Source organism: Anopheles maculipalpis, chromosome X, assembly GCF_943734695.1.
Source record: "Anopheles maculipalpis chromosome X, idAnoMacuDA_375_x, whole genome shotgun sequence".
Classification (NCBI taxonomy): Eukaryota; Metazoa; Arthropoda; class Insecta; order Diptera; family Culicidae; genus Anopheles; species Anopheles maculipalpis.
Window position 1 is genome coordinate 19,683,036 of NC_064870.1, and position 24,057 is coordinate 19,707,092.

The window sequence follows — 24,057 nt, forward strand, 5'->3', positions numbered from 1 at the left end:
CATATTCCAATACGGATAGTACCGTTCCGTACTATCCGTATTGGACAATACCGTACCGTCTTATACAGTCTCAGGACGTCCGATGGATGTGCGCCCCACCAGAATCCTGTGACTGTCCTTATAAAGTTGATTCTTTTACTGCATTTTTGCACCAGAGGGGTGAAGTGTGTACTCCAGTTTAGCCTTGAATTAAACCAAACACCAAGTTTGTCCTTCATCGAATTGCTTTGTTCGTGGCACTAAGTAAACTAGCGACTTACCCTCCCAGGACGGCGGGTGCCGCTCGCACGTGCACGGTGTTCCGATGACGGCTCGCTAGCTTATATACCGGTGATACCGCGGTAATTGCTGACACTCGAGGGACTGTCTTTTTTGTAAATAGGGAGTAGCCAGATTAGTTTCCACAATGAGGGATAAGTAGATGAAGACAGGTGATGGCGGAATAATTTAACAAGAAGGAGGGCAAACAGGGTACACTGGTTTTTTGGAAGACAGGTATGAATACCGTTCGGGCCAGGCGAGAAGGAGTTTTTTAACGACCTTATCACGTTTAGCACATCCCAATTGAAAAATTTGCCTTAATAACCACTACTAAGGTTCTTTTCTGTACAAATGTGCCTTAGTAGTGCCTTAGTTGGCGGATTTATATCGATTTTATCAATATGGAGTTGCCACACTTATAAACCTTGCGAAGCTTATCGATAAAGCCCCGGTGGTATCGTCCGGTGCAGAAAAATTGGAGGAAAAATGCTGAGCAAAGAGGGAACAGATGTCGGTCACGCAGTCCGCAGTAGAAGAGCCTAAGGGCATGACAGAAGGAAAAGAAGAGGAGTTCTTGGATCGTTCTCGGTTCTTGGAAGTTTTAGGGTGGGAGTGAAGCTGAGATTGTAGTCTGCCAACATGTAGTGTATATTGTGCACGGTTATATTCACGATACGCATATGCTGCCAATTTGAATATTTTGCGGTGGAAAACAGAACGAGTGCGATGGAAATTCCGCAGTGCCCGAGCTCTGTCTCTACGTAGGGAACGAAGGGAGGAGTTGGACCAAGCAGGGGAACGGCAAGATTTGGGACTTGGACAGCACTGGGGGAAAGTCTCCATAAGTAAGCTGGTAAATTTATAACAACTGGTATATTTATAATTTTTTATTTGCAACTGCATCGTCAATGCAGGTTGCAGAGTCTAAAAATGACCAATCAATATTTGTAATGCAATTTTCGAACCTAACATAATCTAACTTGCGGAAGTTTAATACACAACGTTATTAGAGAAGAAGCTAGGTGATGGAACATCAATGATAAATTCTAGGGCAGGATAGTATTTGTCGGGACGAAGAAGCCTGAAGGGAAAGTGTGATACCGTGGATGCGGTGTAAACGGCTGTGTCATTGGTGAAGATTAAATTTAGCTGTCTTTTAAGTGCATTTGATACTCCTCAGATTTGTCTAAGTTTACACTCATTTATACCGTCAAGGAAATAAGAGGTCGAGTATGATGCGTGAGAGGGAACAAAGTAATTATTTTCGGGACACCAGTATAACGAGGATTGATTATAATCTCCACACAAAACCACTTAAACTATTGAGGCTAACATGTATTGCACCTGAACTACTTCAGGTGCAATACATGTGAAGAATAGCCAGAATCTCTGGGCTCTACTATTCTGAATGGTAGAGATATTTCTAGTGTATTAAAGCCGCGGGCTACGAGGGATTTCAAAATAAAAATTTAATGTTTTCATGAGTGTTTGTGAAATTTACTCCAGAGTTAAGGGGAGAAAATACGAATGTCGATGTGATAACTCAATATTTTCATTAAACGAAACGAAACTAAAGGCTACAGTAGCATACAAACCTATCGAGATATATCATATATCACTTTACTAATTTGTTTCTCTCTTGACTTTTTCATTATACAGGCTTCTTCATTTGACTGATAAATATTTCAATAAACAAGAAGGTGGAATATGCCAGTCATTTCAGCGTATTCATCTAGTGCCAGTAGATACATTCAACCGTCTACCAGTACTCTGACTAAATCAAACTACTCCGATCGCATATATTATACACCACTACTTAACAGTAATAAGGCATACAATATTGGCAACAGTGGCCTTTATCGCAAGAGTAGTTATCGTTTTGATACGCCATTAACGTCCGCTACTTCAACTTCCGTTTACCATCGACGAGAAGACCGCGACCAAAATAGCAACAGTCGTACTGTTACCAAATCCCCGGGAGTGTCATCTGACTGTCTTCAAACCTCCGTTGATACGAACAATCGCAATACTGACTGTATTGACACTATCAAACACAGCGTGCGAAGGACCTCTAACACCAACAGATGCAATAGATATTCAACGACGTTCAGCAGTTACGGTACTGTTATTTCAAGTTGTGCAATTTTCCTTTATTTTAGGCTGAATTAAGTACAATTTAACAATAGACGCAGGCAATCTTATATTTTATTATTTTTCGTAACATATTCGTAACATAACATATGATCATATGATCATGAAAATTTCTTTAGAAACCTTTAATATGGGTGTCACGGTGGTGCTACAAAACCGTTCCCCCGTAGTGAGGACTGACTATCCACACTAAGTGGTATCAGCAAGTCTCGTAAGCCATTAAATGGCCGGCCTGACCTAGAAGGTCGTTAACCCAAGAAGATGAAGAAGAAGAAGAACAGTATAGCTTCCGACAAATGACCAGTTTTAATTACGTACTATTTAATTTCAATGTAACGAATCATAGACATAAGGTCTTATTTGAATAATATCGTTATATACTTTTGAACAGCTGCACCTACAAGCATCAGAAGCAGTGGAAACTACATTTCGAATCTACGAAACACAGCCTTGAGTGGTGCTGAAATATATCAACGATACAGTATCTCAACCTATAAACCTGCTGGAAGTATCGCATCGCGCATAACTCAATCGAGTTATGCTGGCAGTTTACAAGAAGCTGCAAATACAACCAAAGAACCATCAAAAGCTTTGTCATCTGAGGATCAATATCAATGCAACAACAATAGTAAGGTAAACATGTTAACTGTTTGATTTAAAAATTTTCTAAGTATTCTGTGTTGAGATCTTTTTCAATTTCTTAAATTTACACAATATATCTATGTCATTGCTGGATGTATGAATTACTTGTCAATCAGAAGTAATATCTTCGAGTTTCAATTAACTAAATTTTTATTATATTGGTCTCGTTTTGATGAAACTTTATTAATTAAACAATTACTATTATGTATTTTATGATTGCTATTATGTGAAACGTGCGAAACATTGCGGTGTTGTTTATGGTCTAAACCAGAAGAACCGAGGACTCAACTGCCTGAGACAGTCTCGGCTAAAGCAGTACAAAAACAATTCGCTTGCCTTGCTCTTGCGCCCGGACAAATGTATAAAGGGGTTAATATCAATAAGTATGTCATTATTCCTGTCAGGAAGGCACGGAGATGGAGGTATCGGGGGCCCGGTCATCTCACGGCAGGACCGGGATTCAAATACTATCCGGTCAATTTCGCCGTCGTAAGTTCAGAATATCCCTCTTCCAGGTATCAACAAGTGTAGTAAGCCTTAAGATGGTCGGTATGCCGCTCCCAGTCGAACGCCTACTTTTGTGGTTTCAGAACCTGTTGTACTTTATTCCTCTCTTTTGTGTGAGCAAGGTGTTTTGTGATTAGTTCAACCATTTTGTGTTGAACTAATTTAGGAAAGTTTGTGTTTGTGTTTCCAAATAAAATTCGCTTTCATATCATACATTCATAAATACCAAGGAAGAGCCAAACAACCAAACAAGCAGGAAAACTTGGGGATATGAAAGTTAGTCGGCGAACAGTCACCTCCGCACATAGGTTTATCCGGCGAGTGGCGGTAACGGACAATATATTACTATAAGATAAAATTTCTTATTTTGTGATCGTAAGTGCTTTGATTATATTTTTATTAGATTTGCAAAACGAGACAAAGCATCGAATTAAGCATTCATTCAAAGAGAGGCAGTTTTTCCTTCACACATTGTTTTAATGTCTTTTATCAACTCCTGGTACGTCGTTATGTTCGCCACTAAGCTCAATAAATAAAGAAAGAGTAGCTTTATTTATTAACCTTGATTTTATAAATTCGACTAACATCACTTCATAGATAGATCCGATCCGATCCGAAAAAATGATTCCGAATGGTTCCGGAATCAAAAAAGATTCCGGACCGGTTTTGAGCCCGGACTTATTTTTAGTCCGGATTGGTTTTGTTCACCGTCACTTCGTTCAAAAAGCTTAATTACGGGAGGACCAGTAATGTCTCATTGCGTTTTGGGCACCAATTAATTAAATTATTTTCTAGAATTTACATGGTAACGTTGCCCGCTCCACGTAGCTATAAAATGTTTGTACCGATTGTGTTATTTCCGATCATTCCTCACTTACCGAAATACTCCTAATATAATGCAAAAAACCGCGTTAAAATCGGTCAATAAATGAGGTATTTAGCGAAAATAAAGTGCGTGCGAAATGCATACACCCCCCAAAACCCGGGTGGTCTCCTTTCTTTGCCTCGCCTTTCTTTGCTTCTACACTCAATGTGTTTGCATTTAAGGTGACGCACAGATTGTTTATTCATGTGGGATGGGTGGATTTTGGGTGGTGTAGGCATTTCGCGCACGCACTTTATTTTCGCTAACTACCTCATTTATTGACCGATTTTAATGCGGTTTTTTGCATCATATTGAGCAAAGTAAAAACAATCTGATTAAGGAGGGAAAATTAGGGAAATTAACTCTACAAAACATTTTTTGTAGCTTAGACAACACTTTTAATTTCTATTTTTTAAGTGACAGTATTTCTCCTGAGTCAGTAGAGTCCAGAGTTTATTTAACTTTTTTTTCTCTTTTTTCCGAAGCTTTGAGAATTTAAGACTACATCCACCTCTCCTTTGATTTGCTACTTGTTATTTGCACTTTTTGCCTGAATCATTTCAAGAAGTTGATAATGTGAAGTGATTATGATTTCTTGGCTTGAGCCAATATGAACAGCAGTGCCCTTGATAACGGCACATTTTTAGTTATTGCAAATCGTTGGTGGTGTTCAGTGGTTGTTTAAGCCCCTTGGAAGGTCATGTAGCTTACCACATTGAATTTGGTTACCAATCTGCTGTGAGTTCACACTGCTTGCGAGTAATTGCACACCCGTAGCCGCTCCGTCCGTTTACCGTTAAACACATGACTGGTCATATTCGAAACCCTATTGTATTGTTGTATGAAATGCTGTAAATTATTTATTGAGATACAGTGAATACAGACAAAGAAATACAATAAATCCCTCTAGGATCGAAAATACACAAGATGCGGAAAAACCACACCTGTGGTAAACGCATATACCCGAGCAGTGTGAACTCACAGCAGATCGGTAACCAAATTCAATGAATAGAACAAAAATGCTATAACAACGAATTCATACTTGAAATTCGTTGTTGCATCGTGCAGCCATGAGTTATAATGCTGTATTATGAAGAGTTTTAGTTTACCTTCAAAGCAAACCCAACGCACCACTCCCCCCCCCCCCCCCCCCCCCCCATAAATGACAGAAAAAATGAATACAAAAAAAGTAGGAGCGCAGAATCATGATCCAGCCTAGACTCCGGCTATGGAGCGCTCCAGCATGATCCAATCCGGCAAATGGTCGGAACTTCTCATCTCTGCCGTATTGCTTACCACAACTTAAAAATAGGATACTCCTTTCATCTTTGCTGGGAGACATTTCCTTCTCCGAGCCGTGAAAGGGCACCATATCCCAGGTGTGCTCGGTTGTTCCGTTGCGTATATTCCGTCATCCAAATCCAAAGTCGTGTTCATAGCGAGGGTCTTATCGGGTGAGGACACCTTATTCCGGGGTGTGTGTGGGCGTTTCCATGCTCGTAGTCCTGATGGTAGCGGGGGTCTTGATCGTTTTCCATTCCGGAAGTTCCTTGATTGCCGAACATGAAGTCTCGTTCGTGTCCTTTTTTTCCCCGTCACTTCTTTGTCCGTCCATAGCATAGGCCGATGCAACTTTTCCATATGGTACCCAACTCTTCACGCATCGTACTCATTCCTACATTCATTCATTCATTCATCCATTCATCCATCATTATTCATACAAGCGAGGTACAACATGTATAAGACAGACAAACAGTGGGAGTAGAGGGGGGAAGGGGATCACACTAATAATCCGTTAGCACGGCAAAAAAGAAAGATTATTCTCAGGTAGACCTCGTCGCAGTCTCCCAGCAGGTCCCGAATTGGAGTGATTGGTAATTTTCCCATGCCCCGGACTGCAACAAGGCGGGTCGGCGGTCTAACAAGGCGGGTCGCGCAGCCTCGTATTCCACACAAGACCATAGAAGATGATCTATCATAGAAGATGATCATATTTTGGAGTCGACCTGTCCTATATGCAGGAGATGCGCGCCCAAAGCGAAATGATTAGACCTAAGCCTAGACATCATTCGAATGAACGCACGATCACCTGAGATGCCGTGGAACCAAGGCTTCAAGGACACTTGGGGGAGTGATCGAATATAGAAACCTCCCGAGCTCATCGGTGTCCCACAATCTCTGCCACCGAGCCAAGCAGAGAGACTGTGGGGCACGCATGTACTCGTGAGGTAGGATAAGCCTGTCGAAAAAGGACCCTTGCGAAGCACCCTTTTTGGCAAATTGGTCTGCCTTTTCATTGCCGATGATACCGCAATGTGCAGGCAGCTAAACAAGAGATATCCGGAATGATTTCTCAAATAATGATCTTAAGACCTTTAATATTTCTTTTACGAAGTAGTCCGGGCTCTTAATAGCCTTCACAGATTTTAATGCTTCGACAGCGCTTAAACTGTCGGAGAATATAAAATATTCGTCTGGAGGACAAGCACTTATTATCAACAAGGCGTAAAAGATTGCGGCGAGCTCCGCTACATATATCGAGCATAGCTGGCGTAGTTGGAAATATACTTCGGATACAATCTTATATACGCCAAAACCGATGCCCTGCTCTGATGAATATCCGTCTGTACAAAAATGGTTGGTGTTACAATGGCCATACTTTTCCACAAAAATGTTGGAAATTGCTGTCCTGCGAAGACTATCGGGGATAGACTTGGTTTGCTCTCTCAACGAGGTGTCTACTCTAAACCGGGAACTGCAGCCAGCTTACCCTAGTAAGCTGGCACGATTTAAATTAGCTTGAGTGCTAGGGTGTACCTGTAAGGAAGTAAAATCATGAAAGGTTTTCATTTTCATCATGAAAGGTTTTCATGATTTTACATTTAGAGCCTATCTCATTCAGTGTTCAAAAGTTCTCGATTATCAATGGGTTTGACACTGTAGAGCGTAAGAGAAGGCGAAGCGAGAGTAGCTCAAAACGGAGCGGAAGCGGCATCACTCCACACATCACTTCGAGCGACATCGTGTGGGTTGATTTCATACATCCATGCATGCAATTTGTAAGGAAAGCAAACCCTGCTATGTATTTGACATTTGTATCCGTCGTGGACTCTACTGTAATTATCTATATATATTGGCAACAGTGAAATATAGTTCCATTCCCATTTGTGCTGCTTTACACTGCATATTTTTACAATTTACTGTTGATGTAATGCAAATTTAGTAAATAAGAATGAAACTTCTCTCTATTCTGCTCACACTTCATCACAGCGAGTGTGCTGCACTCTGCACGAGCACGTTTGAACATTTTAGTATGAAAAAGACTTATTTGTACAAAACAACAAGTTCAATTGTTGAATTTCGTTCAAAACAATTGAGCATTTTTGAGCAAAAGCATAATTTGTTTTACTGCGGACCAATTACCCCGGGACGACGATATCTAACGACGATGATGCGTTGCCGGTTCCAAAAATTATTTCCATCAAAATTGCTTCGTCCGTCCGACTCGACGAGGGCCAGTGCGAAGGCATAATGGAAGGCCTATGGGTCCGTCGTGGTACAGAACGTGTTAGGTCTTCTTGCGACATGTCGTTCTTCCTTTCTGAGTGCCGAACTCTGTTTAATATCTTCTTTGGTTACATTTCGCAATTAACAATTTATTTATACACAATTTAAAATCAAAAGCTGGATGGCTTGTCATGTTTGATAGCTCAGACATTCACCAGTTGCAGATAATAAAAAGATTTCAGCACCCAAGAATTCGATACATGAAGACAGGATTTTAGAAAAACGACAGTTTTATCATTATAAAGTTTCAATATCGCCTTGCACATCTCACAAAATGTTCCATTATTGGTATCAAGCTTCGATTATTGGTATTAAGTGTAAAGGCTCAGCCTGCCTTGTTCTGATTTTTTACATTAATTTCAAGGAATTTCCTCAAGAATGTTTGTTCAACAAGACATACTTTGTTACAGCTTACGATATATGGTTGCAAAACTTCACAACGAGTTTCTTATGTACCCTTACCTTTTTAAATCACTCCAATGAAACATTTAAGTTTTATTACACTGTGTCTATATTCTGCGAACTTTCTGTTTCGAATCGATGCTACTTTATGCCGGTAAGCGCGGGAAATTTGCTGCGAACGCTTGACAGTTCAATTCAAATACATAGTCATCATATAAAAGCGGAGAGGCAACCGAACTTGTTTCCACTTGATGAGCAAGCGAAATTGTGAACTCTATATAGTTCGCACCAAAGTTCGCTGCGAGTTCCCACAATGTACCTACAGTGTATGGTCACATGAGGGGATGACCGAGGGAGGCCCGGCACCGGTCTTCACACGGCAGGACCGAGGTTCAAATCTCATCCAGAGTATTCTCCCGTTGTGAAGACCACAACCGAAATACGTAGAACTAATAAGTCTTGTAAGTTATTCGATAACCTGCTTGACCTAATAGTTTGTTAAGCAAAAAAAAAAGGATGAGGTACCATTAGCGGTGAACATTAGAACTTAATTCCTTACAGCAAACGAACCGATGTTGAAACGTCCCACATTTTTGGATTTTACATTAAAAAGTTTGAGACCATCATCCATTCTTCCACCATCATTCCTTCTTGGCTTAACGACTTTCTAGGTTACGCCGGTCATCGAAATGGCTTACTAGACTTGCTGATACATCGTAGTTGGATGACCAACGCTCACTACCGGGGAACGTTCTGAATGGGATTTGAACCCCGGCCCTGTCGTGTGAAGACCGCCGTTTTCGCCTTTGGCACCAGGCTGCACCATCGTCCATAATCTCTGCACTGTTAAACTCTGTTAAACATACTGTTAAAATATTTTATGGAAAATCATTTGCTGCTTAGAATAATGAAATTACCTTTCATGCCACAAATGTTAAACTGTAGGAAGCAGTAATAGTTATAGTATCTTTTCCCCATTGCTTTTTTTTTATTTATGTATCTAAACCTACTATTATAAACAACTAACAGTCTAGGAACGCTATTAATTTTTATTGTTCTTTCTTTTTATTTTTTTTGTTCATGTTCATCATTACAACCCATTTCCCCATTTCATACTGATGCCTACACCATTTTTCCGACTCATGGAAATATATTGCAATTGAACCCATGTCATAACATTTATTTCATATACTCACGGCATAATATTAATTTTGAGAAAGAATATTCGCACTTTTTAACCTAAAATTTTGAAAAACAAAAAATTGTATACATTTTACGTACAACATCAAACCTACAAAAACCGCATAATCAACCTTCATACGCCATGAAATCCTTAAACATTACCGTAAACGTTGAGGAATCATTCACGCAGGCCACAATCAGACTTCGTCCATCGTCTACTCCGCAGAACTTACCAACTGATAACGGAAAAAGCAAACCAAGTGATGATATTTATCATCAAGAAGAATCAGTTGCTGTTTTCAAGCCATCGTCTTCAGTGTTAGTGAATGCAATTGCAACAACCGACGATTTACCCGAAGAAGATGTTGCAGACGCAAAACTTTCAGCAAACGATGCAAAAGAACTTTTGGTTTCAGCTACAATACGTATAAAACCAAAAAGTAGATTGAAAATAACATCGAATAAAGAAAAAGGAGCAGAAGGTGCAATAAACATCACCGAGATTGGAAGTGTAATGAACGATTGCAATGTAATCGCAACTTCTCGAACAAACAACAGTGGCAGCACCAGAAACGTAAAACAAGTTAATGAGGAAGAAATTGAAGATGAAAAGCTAACAGTATCGCAACGTTTTCATATCCATCCAACGGTTGACAGAAACAATGATAAATTCGTGAACAACGGCAAAAGTGACCATGAAGAGGAGAAAGTATATTTGAGAGTGAACGGCATTAGTCATGTAGCAAACGGGGCTAGCCGTAGTTCAACGCTAGGTGAATACATTGATTCGGAGAAAGAATGCAATGATGATCAGGCCATGAATGTAAGTAAAACAGTGGTTTGTAATTTTCATAGCACTAATGCTTACCAGAGTACGATCAACACACATATTCTCACTCATGTTGATTTTTGATTAACACAGTCGTATCCGTCAAACATTTTCTTATAATTCTCATGCCAAGTCGTGCAAATCTTTAATTGCGTAAATATTCAATGCAATACTGTTTGTTTATTGGGTACGCAAATGAATAATGTCCATTTTCTCATATGTTTTATTTTACTTGTGGCATTTTGTTTTGTAAAAACTAAATCAATCAAAACATTGCTCATTATTCTGTTTTACTTTGTTACGACTTTTGGGTAAATTACGGATTCCTTTTCGGAAAAATGCTACGTCTTTTCGCCCAATCCAGTTAAACACGGCGAACACTGCTGACTACGTGCCATGGATCGGAAAACCCGATGGTACCCGATCCGATGAGTACGGCGGTCGTGTAGAACATTCCTTTTGAGGATATTGAGGTAGTTTCTTATGAGCTTCGAAGCATATGGCCAAGCGTTGTCTTACTGTGCTCAGCTTAAACGCATCAATTGTGTTTGTTAACAGGCATCGGTGATTGTTTCTTCCGGTTTCAGAAGTTCGTAATAGATGATACCGAGCTAGTCCCACCAAATACTCTGCAGAACTTTTAAGCTATAGATGTTCGGCCGAGCTGATAAAGTTGAGGTATGACTGGAGGGTGTACACAATTTTTTGGAATTTTGTGCTACTGAACACAATCCATTTTTCGTCTCCCGTCAAGATTTTGTGTAGGAAACTTTTTCTGTTGTGCCATTGTACCAGCAATTCAAACATGACGAGTCTGTGTGAAATGTCTGGCAACTTTAATTCATGTGGTTCCCTTTGGCCTTCCCCGTGTAACCTGCCGAAGGATTCTAACACTGTTGCTGGTGAAATTTATCGATTTTGACATTTTGAAAAGTTACTAGCAGTTTTTTTGCTGGCTAAATACTATTAGATTTTTATCTTTACCTGCAATATTTTTATTTTTGCTCTGACTGAACGTTTATAAAATCTCTGTTTTAAATTTCTTCTTCTTGGCTTAACGACCTTCAAGGTCACGCCTGCCATCGAAATGGCTTACTAGACTCTCCGATACCACGTAGCTGAAAAGTCAATCTTCACTCCGTTGGGGACTTTACACTACACTACAAGCACTTTTTTCACTCCATTGAGATACCTCCATTCCATTGAGATACCTCAAAAACGTGGTTTTTGAGCACATCAACAGCATCTTCTGGGGACAGAAATCGTTGACCATCCATTTTTTTCTTGATGTGCGCGAATAAAAAGAAGTCATTGAGTGCCAAGTCAGGGCTATAGGGCGGATGACCCATCAATTCGATTATTTGGCCAGTTAAATGAGCGAAGATTTGAGTCGATGTGTGAGAGCTTGCATCGATCATGGTGAAGAATGAACCGTTTTCTGTTGTTCGTTTTTCGAATTTTTCCGAAGACTTCTCGCAAACAAATTGTGACGTACCATTCAGAATTGATCTGTTCAAGTGGAACAGTCGCTACATGACCAGTTTTGCCGAAGAAAGAGGCGACCATTTACTTCGAAGTACTTCTTCCACGGATAACTCTCGTTGGATTTGGCTCGAGGTTGAAGACCCACACGGTCGATGGTTGTTTTGTTTCGGGCTCATACGCATAGATCCATCCAGGAGTCATACTAAAAATAAATATAGGATATCAACCGAACAGATTTTATTTATTTATTTATGCTGTAAAATAGAAAACGTGCGTTAGCTAATAACAACCAATTAATGTAACACATGTAGACAGTTTAAGAAGCCTCATACACACGCTATCATTCAGTGTCTGTTTAAAAACGGTCACAACGGTTTTTGGGATACACTGTCTATTAAGATAGATCAAGATACTTATAGAGTTAAGATAGATCGCGACAGACAGTTAAGGTGTTATTACACGGGACAAAATTCTTTCAGATGATTTTTAATTGTATTGATTAATAAGAGCATTTGACGGAAAAATGCTTTCCACTCGTGTGATAACTCATTTTTCTATTCTAAACTAATCAGTTTTGGGAATCCAAATCAATCCTAACGTAGATATTCCTTGTTTATCGACATTGATTTCGTCTGTTTGGGTGCGATGCACGATCCACATGCTCATCCACATAGAATTCTTTGTACCATTCTTGAACCTTAGGAAACTCTGCAGCATAATCCTTAAATACCATTCTAAGAGTACACACGGCTAAGTACGGCGTACACGCTGTGCCATAAGTTGCTGTGTTTAGTTAATATACCCCAACTGGTTCTTCTTCACTTAACCGCCACAGTATCCTTTGGAATCTCCTGTCGTCTGCCTTTACCACCACTTTCCGATAAGTTTTTCTATATCTGCTGTCATGGCAACAGGTTTCATTCGAAATTTCAGTAACATTGAAAAAATGTGGTCCTATAGTTGAGGGCCAATCAACAAAATATAGTTTAACGAATGTCCATTGCTAGTTTTGCATGAATCATCGAATACAACTTGGGCGGCTCGGTGGTATAGGCGTCTACGGCATCGGTCATAAAACGGCAGGACCGAGGTTCAAATCTCATCCGGACCGACCCCCCCCCCCCCCTCATAGTGTGGACTGATTCACCTCACTCTCTCATGTCTCACTCATGTTGACCTGCTCTTTTAAAGAGCACGTCGTCTTGACATGGCCCGGTCAACAATAGATCTCCAGGAAATTCGATCCCTGGCTGCCGCTTCCCAGATTAACCTCAATACGTGGTATTTATTAATCAAGCAACGCGGCCAGTCCGTTCTTACGAATAAAAACTAATACAACTGTACATTTTATTGTTGTGCTGCTAGGTTTCGAAACTGCATGATGCGGTATACAGTAAAACTGCTCATATTCTCCAGTATCATTGCTGTATGAAACAATTTTTGTAATGTTGCCCATCCTCTCATGTTCAGTCATGAAGCAAACATACTCCTTTTGTAAAATAGGATTGGTTTTCATTCGTCTCTCAACAGCTAACAATCTCCTTAGTGCTACTGGCAACGATACACCTAGCTTTGCATCTTGTTGAAGAATTCTTGGCAATTCAATGATGTATCTACCGTTACTTTTACGAGACGTTGACCTCTTGTACCATTTGTCTACTGCATCCACAGCAGCCCTTTTAACTCTCTTCAGGTGCGCTCTCTAACATGACCAATCGTACCATCGCCCGCTTCACTCCTTCTACAAATAATCTGCGGGCCACTATTTGACTATTGGCGTCCTTCAGTTTGCTCTCTTTTTTGCGACAAACTATCCTACCCAACTTGGTATTCATCATAAATGGTCTTCATTTAAAAATTTGGCACATAGCTCTGCACCAATGCAGAAGATCCATGCTATCCGGTTTTGAGAAACCTGGATCAGCAAGTTCCAACTCCTCTGAGATTTTCCATTCCTTCACATACGTCCATTGAGGTGGAAAATCATTAAATACCTTTGGTTATACCATAAAGTCCAAGCATACACTGAAAGGTGTCACAGGTGTCAGGTCGTATTCTAGCCGTGACCACTGTTAGATTTACAGTGCCTATGCCATTCAACGACCTCTCGAGACGTCTTTTTTGTAATTGCAGCTGCTGCACTAAACACTCCGAGATCAAATTAGCCTGTGAGCCTTGATCCAACAGTGCCCTGGCAGGCATATCTTGTTAGTCGTGTTCGCGGATGAGGACAATCGCCGTTAATAGCAAAACCATTTCTATGTTCTTGCTTATTCCATATGATGCAGCGGTTATCATACCTATTTCTGATGACGATGGTTCCATGCTCGGAGTTGTTGTTCAAAATAGTTTGTAGCAAATGTAGCTTCTACTTGTAGCTTGAAGCAAATGTAGCTTTTATCTTATCAGACTTGTGAGTGGGGTATCCCAATGCTTGATGGGTTCATTCAACCTTTACATGCTTCTCACTAAGCGTTTGCACTCATTTGCTACTCTGGTGTGTTCCTCTGCAGTTGCTGCGTTCATGGGTTCCAACAGATACAGCGCCTTGAGCTATTCCCGCCGGAGAAACATGCTGTCATCGTAACGGTCCAGTAACACATTCCATGTTGGCTCATAATTTTCCATATTGAGCTGGACATGGTCGAATTGTGCTATCGCGTCGCCTTTCAGTGACGCTAGCAACTACTGCAACTTCCATCGAGATGAACCGATCGTTAAACGTAATCCACTGAGTTATGTCACCATCAAATGATGGTAGCTCAATTCTGGGCAGCTTGATTTTGGCACTAGAGCTTATTGACACCGACATCGTACTATTCGAAAATGGCTGAACACCTTCTTCCACCCGCTGCACCCGCTGTCGTAGAAAATGTTTCCTTCGGAATAAATCGCTATTTCATTACACTCATCTACATTTACTAACAATTTGTCTATTATATGGTAAACCCGCGCTTGGCATCTTTTAACGCTTGTAACCGACTTGCTACCTGCACTCGATGTTTTATCGCATCATAACCGTTGAGAAATTCTACGTATGCACGCGCTATCAGAAATCACACGATGCTCGATCGAAATTGTACGAGGGCTGACAATAAAGTAAGGTCTCCAATTTTTTTTCCATAGAAAATGACATTTATTTACAAAAAGCGATACACCGTTGGAAAGGCCAAGGTCTTGGCTACTTTTCTACATAATCGCCATTTTTTTCCAACACCTTGCGCATCCGCACGATGAACTTGTCTATTCCGGCAGAATACCACTCTCCGTCCGCCTCGCGCAGCCAGGCGTCACTTTCAAACTTCTTCCCTTCGAGATGTTTTTTCAGGGCGGGGAACATGTGGTAGTCACTTGGGGCCACGTCTGGACTATAGGGAGGGTGATTGATGATGTCCCAGCCATATTTCTTGAGCAGGTCAAGGGTAACGTTGGCTGTGTGCGTGAACATTAGTGCGCCCGGAATTGAACTCGCGGCTCCTCTTATGCACGTTTTTTATGTCCATACACTTTTCCCCGTAAGCTTCAACTAGTTGACGATGGATTTCAATAGGTGTCACCTTTTTCGCACTCAAAAAACGTATTACAGAACGCAATTCGCACTTGGACGCTGACGCGAGGGATACCTCCATCGTTGACGGCTGCTCAGCCAAGACTGAGCGGTCGGGGAAGCCTCACCCAGCAGCAAAGTGGTAGTGGGGGAACCAAGGAACACGGCGGTGTTGCCAGATTTCGCCTAGCGCGTGATCCGGCGAAGTTGTAGCGTTGGAGACCTTACTTTATTGTCAGCCCTCGTACCTTACACGCTTAAAAGAGCGTTGTACTTGTACAACAACAACTAATCCTTACACGTGCACCAAAACACCTTGGCGGTCACTAAGCAGCAGTCAGTACGGCCAGCAAACCGTCTACTCTAGTCATTCATGTACAAATACTAACCGCAATCCACGTGATGTGCGCGTATTATTGGAGTGCGTTCTGCCGTACACGAATTCACACGCACGTACACACGTGGTCCGGCTTAACTCAAAGTGCGCCAAGCTAAATTTACGCACTTTGTTTGTGATACACTAATTGTGCGTATGATTGAAGATCGCTGTCCAAGCACAAATTCTATTCACTGATCCTTACGGGACCCACACTTAGTGCGCGTATTTCTAAAGTGCGACGTTCACATTCGTACACCCATGCACGCACTTATTTTGCTATCCACACTTAGTGCACATATTCTTAATACCAGTAGACCGTTGCTCTATTAACCTAGCCACTTTATACTGCGACCTACACACCTCCTGTGCGCCGTAATTTGACTTTCAATAAGATCCGGTTCGAAGGACCAAATGGTCAATACCTGAGCAAGAATAATGAGAGGTGTGTACGCATCGGCGATTCGGCCTGGACTAAATTTACTACAAAAAATATTCTTAAACTGACCTAACTATTCTATCCCTATTCCTAGTACTACTGCAGGTGACTAGACCGTGTTCTCGGCGTTAAAAAAATTTAATTTATCTTATTGTTGATTGTCTAAGCTAGAAATATGTTGTCCTCCAACCAAACACTTTTGGTCATATTGTGTTTACTTTGCTTAATACAATGAAAAAAAACGCATCAAAATCGGTAAAAAATGAGGTAGTAAGTGAAAATAAAATGCGTGCGTGAAATGTTATATACAACTCAAAACGCACTCACTCGCACGAATGAACAAATTGCGGGCGAAGGAAGGAGAAGAAAATATCGCGCGTATTCCTGTGAGTTTTCGCACTCTCTGGCAGCACATATAAAACAAGTTCTTGTAAACATGTTAATGTGCACATGTAAAAAATACTTGTAATCCGTGTAGCCGTCAACCGAGTGCCATAAAATTTGTGTTACGATGCAGTTTTCATTTACACAAGCATTTTATTCAACGTAAGTGTTAAAAAATCACGAAGCAATTTCAAAATGATTGCTACGGCCGTCCTTCATCATGGCAGAGATCAGGATTCAGCCAAAGCTGATCGCTAGAGCCCTCAATGTATCACCATGCTGAATTATTTAAAAAAAAAATTATTTTTCGGGTCCGTAACGGAGTATACTCAAAATTATGAGTTGACTATTCGTCTTAAACAGTTCAACTCCTCAACCTATCGGTTTTAATTGTCGCATACCTGAACAATCATCCGCGTCGTCGGCTGGTATCCCGCATACATCGGGATACGAGCAGGCGACGAGAGAACAATAGGTCCGCGTAGCTGTCAAAAGTCCCTGGCTACAAGTATGCTACGTCTAGCCCTACCTTAAGGAGATAAATTTCGCATCACCTTAATTAAAAAGATTTCGATGCGATGCGACGGAAAACTGTGTGATTGAGGATAAACATTTTTGTACTATAATCGAAGCTTTATCGGCATGTGAGATGAACATTTCCTTTGCTCAGTATAATGAAGGAAACCGAATGACAGAGTCAACAATATTATGAATATTGCTTTCCCTTTCACGCACATACAAATCTGACCAATATCACTTCAACCAATTTCCATTACCTTTTTCACGGGCACTGGAGCGGGGCCTTAGTAGCAAAATATCACGTATCAAATTTTGTTCCTAGGACGGTAAACACAGCTAATTTTGAGGTCTTCTCTTACTTTATTGTTCAAAATACACATAAAACCTTTTTTGTTTCTTTATGTCAACAGATACGTTCCAGTGAGGAATTGCAAAGAACTGCCAGATCTTCGCGTACCTACACTGAACAAACTACAACTGAAAAGGAATCACTACCGTTATCATCTAGATCGTCGACGTTCAAATCAAATTATGCGAGATATACTGACGCTGCAGATTCACCACGCAACATCAAAGGCGGTAAAGTATAACAAAAAAAAACTACCATGCTGCATCTAAGAATTATTTTTTTCGTTGACATATATGTAAGTATCATTTTAACATAATTTTACGCACTCATAATACTCGTGAACCGCTGTGTCGTCGATAAAAAATAAATTTATTGCTCTACGACCGCATTCCCAAGTAGGTAATACATTTTATGAGAGTTTCTGAGAAGACTTAGACATGTGCGGGGCATTCCTGGACGATGGTCAAGATGAAGTGGATAATTTATACCCTATTGATAAAATCGCTATAAATCCGCAAACTAAGGCACATTACACAGCACATTTGGGCTAAAGAGTAATGAAGGCCCACAAGTTGTACGGGATTCATGTCATGCAAGCTTGTGTGAAAAATCACGGTAGATTGTGATACGTAAGACAAAAAATATTTTTTAAATAAATCATTATTAAAATGAGGAAAGTTATTTGAAATTATTGTTTAGTGTCGCAAAAGCTAATTTATGTATAAGACTAATTTATAAAAACATTTTAGTAACTTATTTCCACATTTAAACGAGCCAGTTCATAGTGTGATTTAAATAATTCTATACTGAGCTATATTTTTAATTAAATGACTCAATTTACAAAAAAAATATTTAAACATAATTTGAGTACAACGTTGATTGTCTTACTAAACCTATATTAAAACTAGTAAAAATAAGATTTTATTAATCTTAAAAACCAATAGCTTTAATATTTTCAATATGTCCTACTCAATCATGTTCATAAACGCCTGTGCAGCATGCATGTGAGATTGTTACGTGCAACTTGTAGGCCTATATTACTCTTTAGCCGGCAATTTTGTCAATAGGGTAGGTAGAACTAGACATCCGTCACTGTTTCTAGACGATGGTCAAGTTGAACAGAGCAAACGCATGGATGAAGTGGACGATGGTGAAATGGTTGGTGCAATGGTTGCGATTTAGACTACGCTGAAAAGACATTGTACAACCTTGACAATGTGTGCAGCGCTTTACATAAAATTAGGCATTTTTCGCATAGCGACAAACAATTTCTGACAGGGGTTGCTTTTCGAGTCTTTTTCAAAATTTATTTATATCTTTATTTATTTGAAAACATAATTCATAAAGGTAAAATGCATTATTGGCTAGACCGCTTGTGATGAATAAATTATACATACATAATCATACACATATAGACATATACACATACACATAGTTCTCATTTGATCAAACAAATGTTATGAGTGAAATTTTTGATGGGAAAGGGGGATGGGAGTTGGAGGGGTTCTCTTCCAGCGTTACATTTTGTTACAATAGGGAGAAGGCAACGGAAGACTATAGCGGTTTTCCGAGTCATTTCGTTCTATATTCTTCAAGCTGCAAAAACACACACACACACACACACACACACACACATCGTGTTTCCGATGTTTTCTCCCTAATCGTACATATTATGTTCAAATTCAAAACTGTCTTCACCATTTGTTTCCGAGTCCGGTGGTCCATAAGGTCCTAAGCGCCTTCTTATTTATTATGTTTCTTAATGTTGTTGGCTCCGTCTTACCTCCTGATTGTTTTCTGTGTTACACCACCGATGTTAAATTTTTCCCTCTCATTTCCTCTTTGGTTGCCTATCGTTCTCCAAAACATCCTCGATATGTTTTCTCCCTGGTGTTCTCGTATTTGCCTCGACCGACCTCGAAAAATGTAAATGAATATCGTTTAATCAAACTTGTGGTCTTATACATTACCCTTTTCCTTTATCCATTGCTCGATACTCTGGAAGATCACCGCTCTTACTCTCAAATTTCCTTCATTGGATCCTTCTTTCTGAACTACATCGATGCTCCAGTTCTCTTACCCCTGTTTCTTTTCTATATTCGCTCGATTTGTTTCATCCCTTCCAGTCGTACTGTTGCTGATCAAAATGATCCTCTACTTCGAGTCCATTCCCGTTTCAAAACATCCTACCACGCTTTCGACTTTCACCTAACCCTTTCATCCTTCCGTACACGTCTTAATCGTCCCTCCTATCTTCCTTTTCTTTCCTTTTTCCTGATTTGTTTATGTGTCTGTGTCCATTCTTTATTAACATTCATGCAATGTTCTCACGTTCTCACACAAGATCATCCAAGAGGCTTCATTACTTATGTATTTATATTTCAGTATTATGGCTTACAGCCTCATTGTCATCCATTACTTATACATATTTTTGCTTTAATTTTAGGACTTTGTGGTTTATGGAACATTGGAAATACATGCTTCATGAACTCTATGATTCAGTGTCTCAGTCATACACGAGAACTTACATCATTTCTTCAAAGTCAATCACCAACAGAACTTGGTACAAACAAGGATCATCGCATATTAGCAGGTTAGTATTATTATTTTTTAATTCCTTCACGGTCGGCCTGGCAGTTTTGCTAACAGATTAGTATTATATTGCATTGGATTCTCTTAGATTTCATTGCATCTTTCGGCTAAACTTTTTTTTTTTCACCATATACCACCTTCCCTCTCGAAATGAAAATCAAAAATGTTCAACCCTTTATATAACTTCACTTTTCCAAACGTTTTAATCATAACCATTACACATTTATGAACCATATTTTTCAACTGTAACGTATACATTTTGGGGTTTCACCGTAACTTGTCTTGTCGGTCTTTGGGGACCGTAACTTGTCCCGAACGTTGCCGTTCGGTGATTGGAAAGCCATAGCAAATTTTTCCTATTCAATAGACTGTGTAGCCAGTGGAAGATCAAGGTATTTGGAGGCTAAATGGCTAAATGGATGTTGGGGCCCAACACCATGAAGTAGGGGGACTTTATCAACAATGTTGAGCGAGGATAAGGGGGAGGGGGGGGGGGGGGGTATTGACGCATCTTCAATCATCAACCACCACATCGAAGATGGTTGCACCACATAGTTAGATAAGTCAGTTCTCACCACGGGCGTTTCGGATGTGATTTCAACCCCGGTGCCGATGTCGCCTACAGCAACGGGCCACCCCTCATAATTATGAAAGGTTAAAAATACAAACAATAGATGTCGTCTTTAATTTTCCTGTTTTGCGCCCGCCAGATTAACAGCACTGATAGAAATATAACTAACCTGTAAGAGGGATAATCAAGTTAGAATCACAAGGTGGCTCATGGATGCCGATGAATGATGCACAAATCAGGTATTTTGGCTGCCTGGCTACTCTATCACCTACAGCAACAGCTTCAGCTTCATCGTACTACACCCGAAAGTCCACATCAACTCACAGTTCCAATCGCACCGCCCGGAATAAGGACTGACGGAATCCAAAACTCTCTTGCCGTTATCAGATCTTTTTGAATCAGACGCATAGGCTTATTCCTGGATCGACTAGGACCATTTCCTAACAGTGGATCCGCGTTGGGGGGACGGGCTTCACCGGCTTTCCTAAGGCGAAGCAGTATAACCTTTTTTCCTGGACTTGCCAGGAAAAGTATTTAACCGCGTCACCCAAGCCACCAGCTCTGCCAAGTCAGGCGAGTCAACCTTTTTTCTTGTACTTGTCAGGAGATGTTTTTAACCGCGGACGAAAGCACAGCCGGTGATACTTTCCCATAATTCTTCCGACGGAGTGTGGAGGCAATGCTGGAGTGGAATTTAACCGAACCTGATTGTTCCTCTCAAAGACCTACAAGTTCTGTGGATTGAGTTTTCTGAAAAAAGTCTTTTTTATTCAAACTGTTTAGTTCTTTTATATGCTAATTTCGATCCCTTGATCGATGATACCGAAGTGAGAAGGGAAGATTTATTGTTATTCTTTCTTTAAGTATCGCTTAAGTATCGCGAATCGCTTCCTTTATATTCATCGGGAAATTTTTCGATTAGCAACGTGTAAGCGATCGCATATCGTTTTACTAAAGATTACTTCGTTTCTGTTCGCCAATATTGTTGCGGTCGCACTTTGCCTTAAGCTGCATTGACGTAATGCTATAATTCAATCATTGGCAGTTGGAGCTATCGCACATCGCTTATGCTGCACCTTAGGTTCGTCTGATTGTTCCTGTTCTTGTTTATGTTCGACCTGGGTTTATCGCATGCCTATGCTAAACGGTGAATCAAGCCTGGGAAGGTTCAAAATATTTTTATGTCGTCAGAATTATCCGAGTTCCAATTTTATTCGACACGGTGTTGTGGCGATGAGTTTTAATTTTACAGTTCAGTAATTTAGAAACGCGTACTTTACTCTTGCGTACGTTATTTTTTATTTAGATTTTTGAAAGGGTTCTTTTCGGATGAAAAGAACTTTTGTCAGGATCAGAAGCTGAACGTCCAAAATAACAGGTGGCTTGCCTACTGTGCTGCCGACGTTCCTCCGGTGCCGCAAACAAAATTCTCACAAACGGTAATCGATGTTCGGGTTCGTGTCATTGGGAGGGGATGCAATGCCACAAAATTTCGTTCAGGGCATGAGATATGGCTTATAGACAATTTTTAAGATTTTACCACCCCCAATGTTTGCCCTACCAGCTCCCCGAACCTCAATTCGATGGACTATTTCATGTAGGGCATAGTTGTAAGGGACACCAACCGAACAGGACGTTCGGTTGGTGTCCCAACACAAAAGCAGAATTAGTGCAAAAAATTAAGACTATTTTGCGGCCCTACCCAGGGCTATGGTAGTCCGGGCTTGCTCCAGGTTCCGGAAGCGGGTCATGAATTCCAAGGGTAGTCATTTTGAGTGATTTTTGCAGCCAACATGGTAAGCTAAACTTTGTAGAAAAACATTATTTTCTTATTTCATTAGTATAATTTGACAGATCCTGTGGGAATCGAAATTTTTTTGGTGGTTTTAATGCTAACAACCAAAAAAAAAATTCGATTCCTACAGGATCTGTCAAATTATACTATTTAACTTAATCTAGACTGACGTCTGATGAATCACCTGAAATGTTTTCAATATTTCTATTTATTCTATTTATGCCAATACGGCATTGTACCGTCATCGGAAGGTCATTGCTGACCTTCCGATTTTTTATTCCTTTTTGCGGGTGATCAGGTTTTTATTGCTACTTTAATGCGATCGCAGCGTATTTTTATACGCAGATCTTGTACTCTAAATTGCCTGTATCTTGACCGCGTTGCTTATCGTTTTATCAATGCAGTGTGCATTTGTATATTTACCTGTTTTTTTTTTGCATAAATTTTTTGGGTGTTCCCTTTTTTATTATAATGCTAATAATCCAAATGCGCTTTGACTTTGGTCTGGCACGTATGCTAGTAGCCTGTTATTTCTTATTCTTCTGTTTTATTTTCTTTAAATCACTCTGATACGTTTTCCCCTGATGTAAGTTTGATTTCTCAATTTTGTATTAAATGGTATATATGTAAAAGGGTTGAGTCCCTTCTAGAGTGGCAAATGTAGTCTCAGAGACTCTGAGCCTCTATAAACGAAATAGTCACTTCTGCGGGTATTTTACGACATTAACTGGAATGCGTTATTTTATGATTTATTATCTTCGTCCGCCCGTTCTGAAGTATGTTTTCGTTATCTTGAAATTAACGTGTATTTGGGCTGCAAAGTTTAGTACCAAACTTATTTTATACTAGAGTTTTGACTTAGGATAGTAAAAATTTCTTTAATGCTTTTTATGCTAGTGGACCTGCTTCGTCGCGTTCGCAACATCTGCAATAAGGGAATTAATTTTATTTCCAGCTTTGGGTTGATAAAAATGACAAACGTAAAACTAAACGAACATAAAAACGGAAAAGTAATAGGATGTGATAAGATTGTAAATAAACTAGTATGTATTTTAATTTATTTATTATTAAGTATGACGGCACGTCACCGTATTGTCAAATATATATATATGTATGTATATATCTATTTTACTATTAAACGTTTACTTTCAGAATATACAAAGTTGATACAAAATATGTGGAGTGGATCACAACGTAGCATAAACCCTTCAGATTTAAAACACGCTTTCTCAAGCAAACACCGAATGTATTCCGGTTCAGCGCAGCAAGATGCTCAAGAATTTCTAAGGTTTTTTCTTGATTCATTACATGGTGCTTTGAACGTGGCTGTGAAGCGAGATCCTTTGGGTGAAATTGATGATGCAATGAAGTACGGGTCAAGTATACTTTTTCATTTCGTTAGGGACTGCCTATCTATCTGAATTGCTAGGGCCAAAGATACTTAAATTTACTAAAAAGTACTAAGAGGCTTCCACCAAATCATCAACTTTCGTTAAACCTTCAGATAGACTTAAAACCTTTTTTATGCAAGCTAACGTGGTTTCAGAGCAACCGTTCAACAAAATAAGTGCTTGTTTTTGTTTCTTAGGCCTCC

General features: G+C 40.0%; 1 protein-coding gene across 1 annotated transcript in view; it reads left to right on the top strand.

Annotated features, from left to right (window-relative positions):
* The first annotated feature begins 1,968 nt into the window (after positions 1–1,968).
* The window catches only part of LOC126564506 (ubiquitin carboxyl-terminal hydrolase 36-like), a 39,655-nt gene continuing 17,566 nt past the window's right edge, over positions 1,969–24,057 (top strand). Inside the window, exons 1-6 of the mRNA XM_050221574.1 lie at positions 1,969–2,380; positions 2,804–3,045; positions 9,768–10,400; positions 17,567–17,735; positions 19,952–20,098; positions 23,616–23,832. Of these exons, the coding sequence (XP_050077531.1) occupies positions 1,969–2,380; positions 2,804–3,045; positions 9,768–10,400; positions 17,567–17,735; positions 19,952–20,098; positions 23,616–23,832 (1,820 nt within the window). The remainder of the gene's footprint in view (positions 2,381–2,803; positions 3,046–9,767; positions 10,401–17,566; positions 17,736–19,951; positions 20,099–23,615; positions 23,833–24,057) is intronic.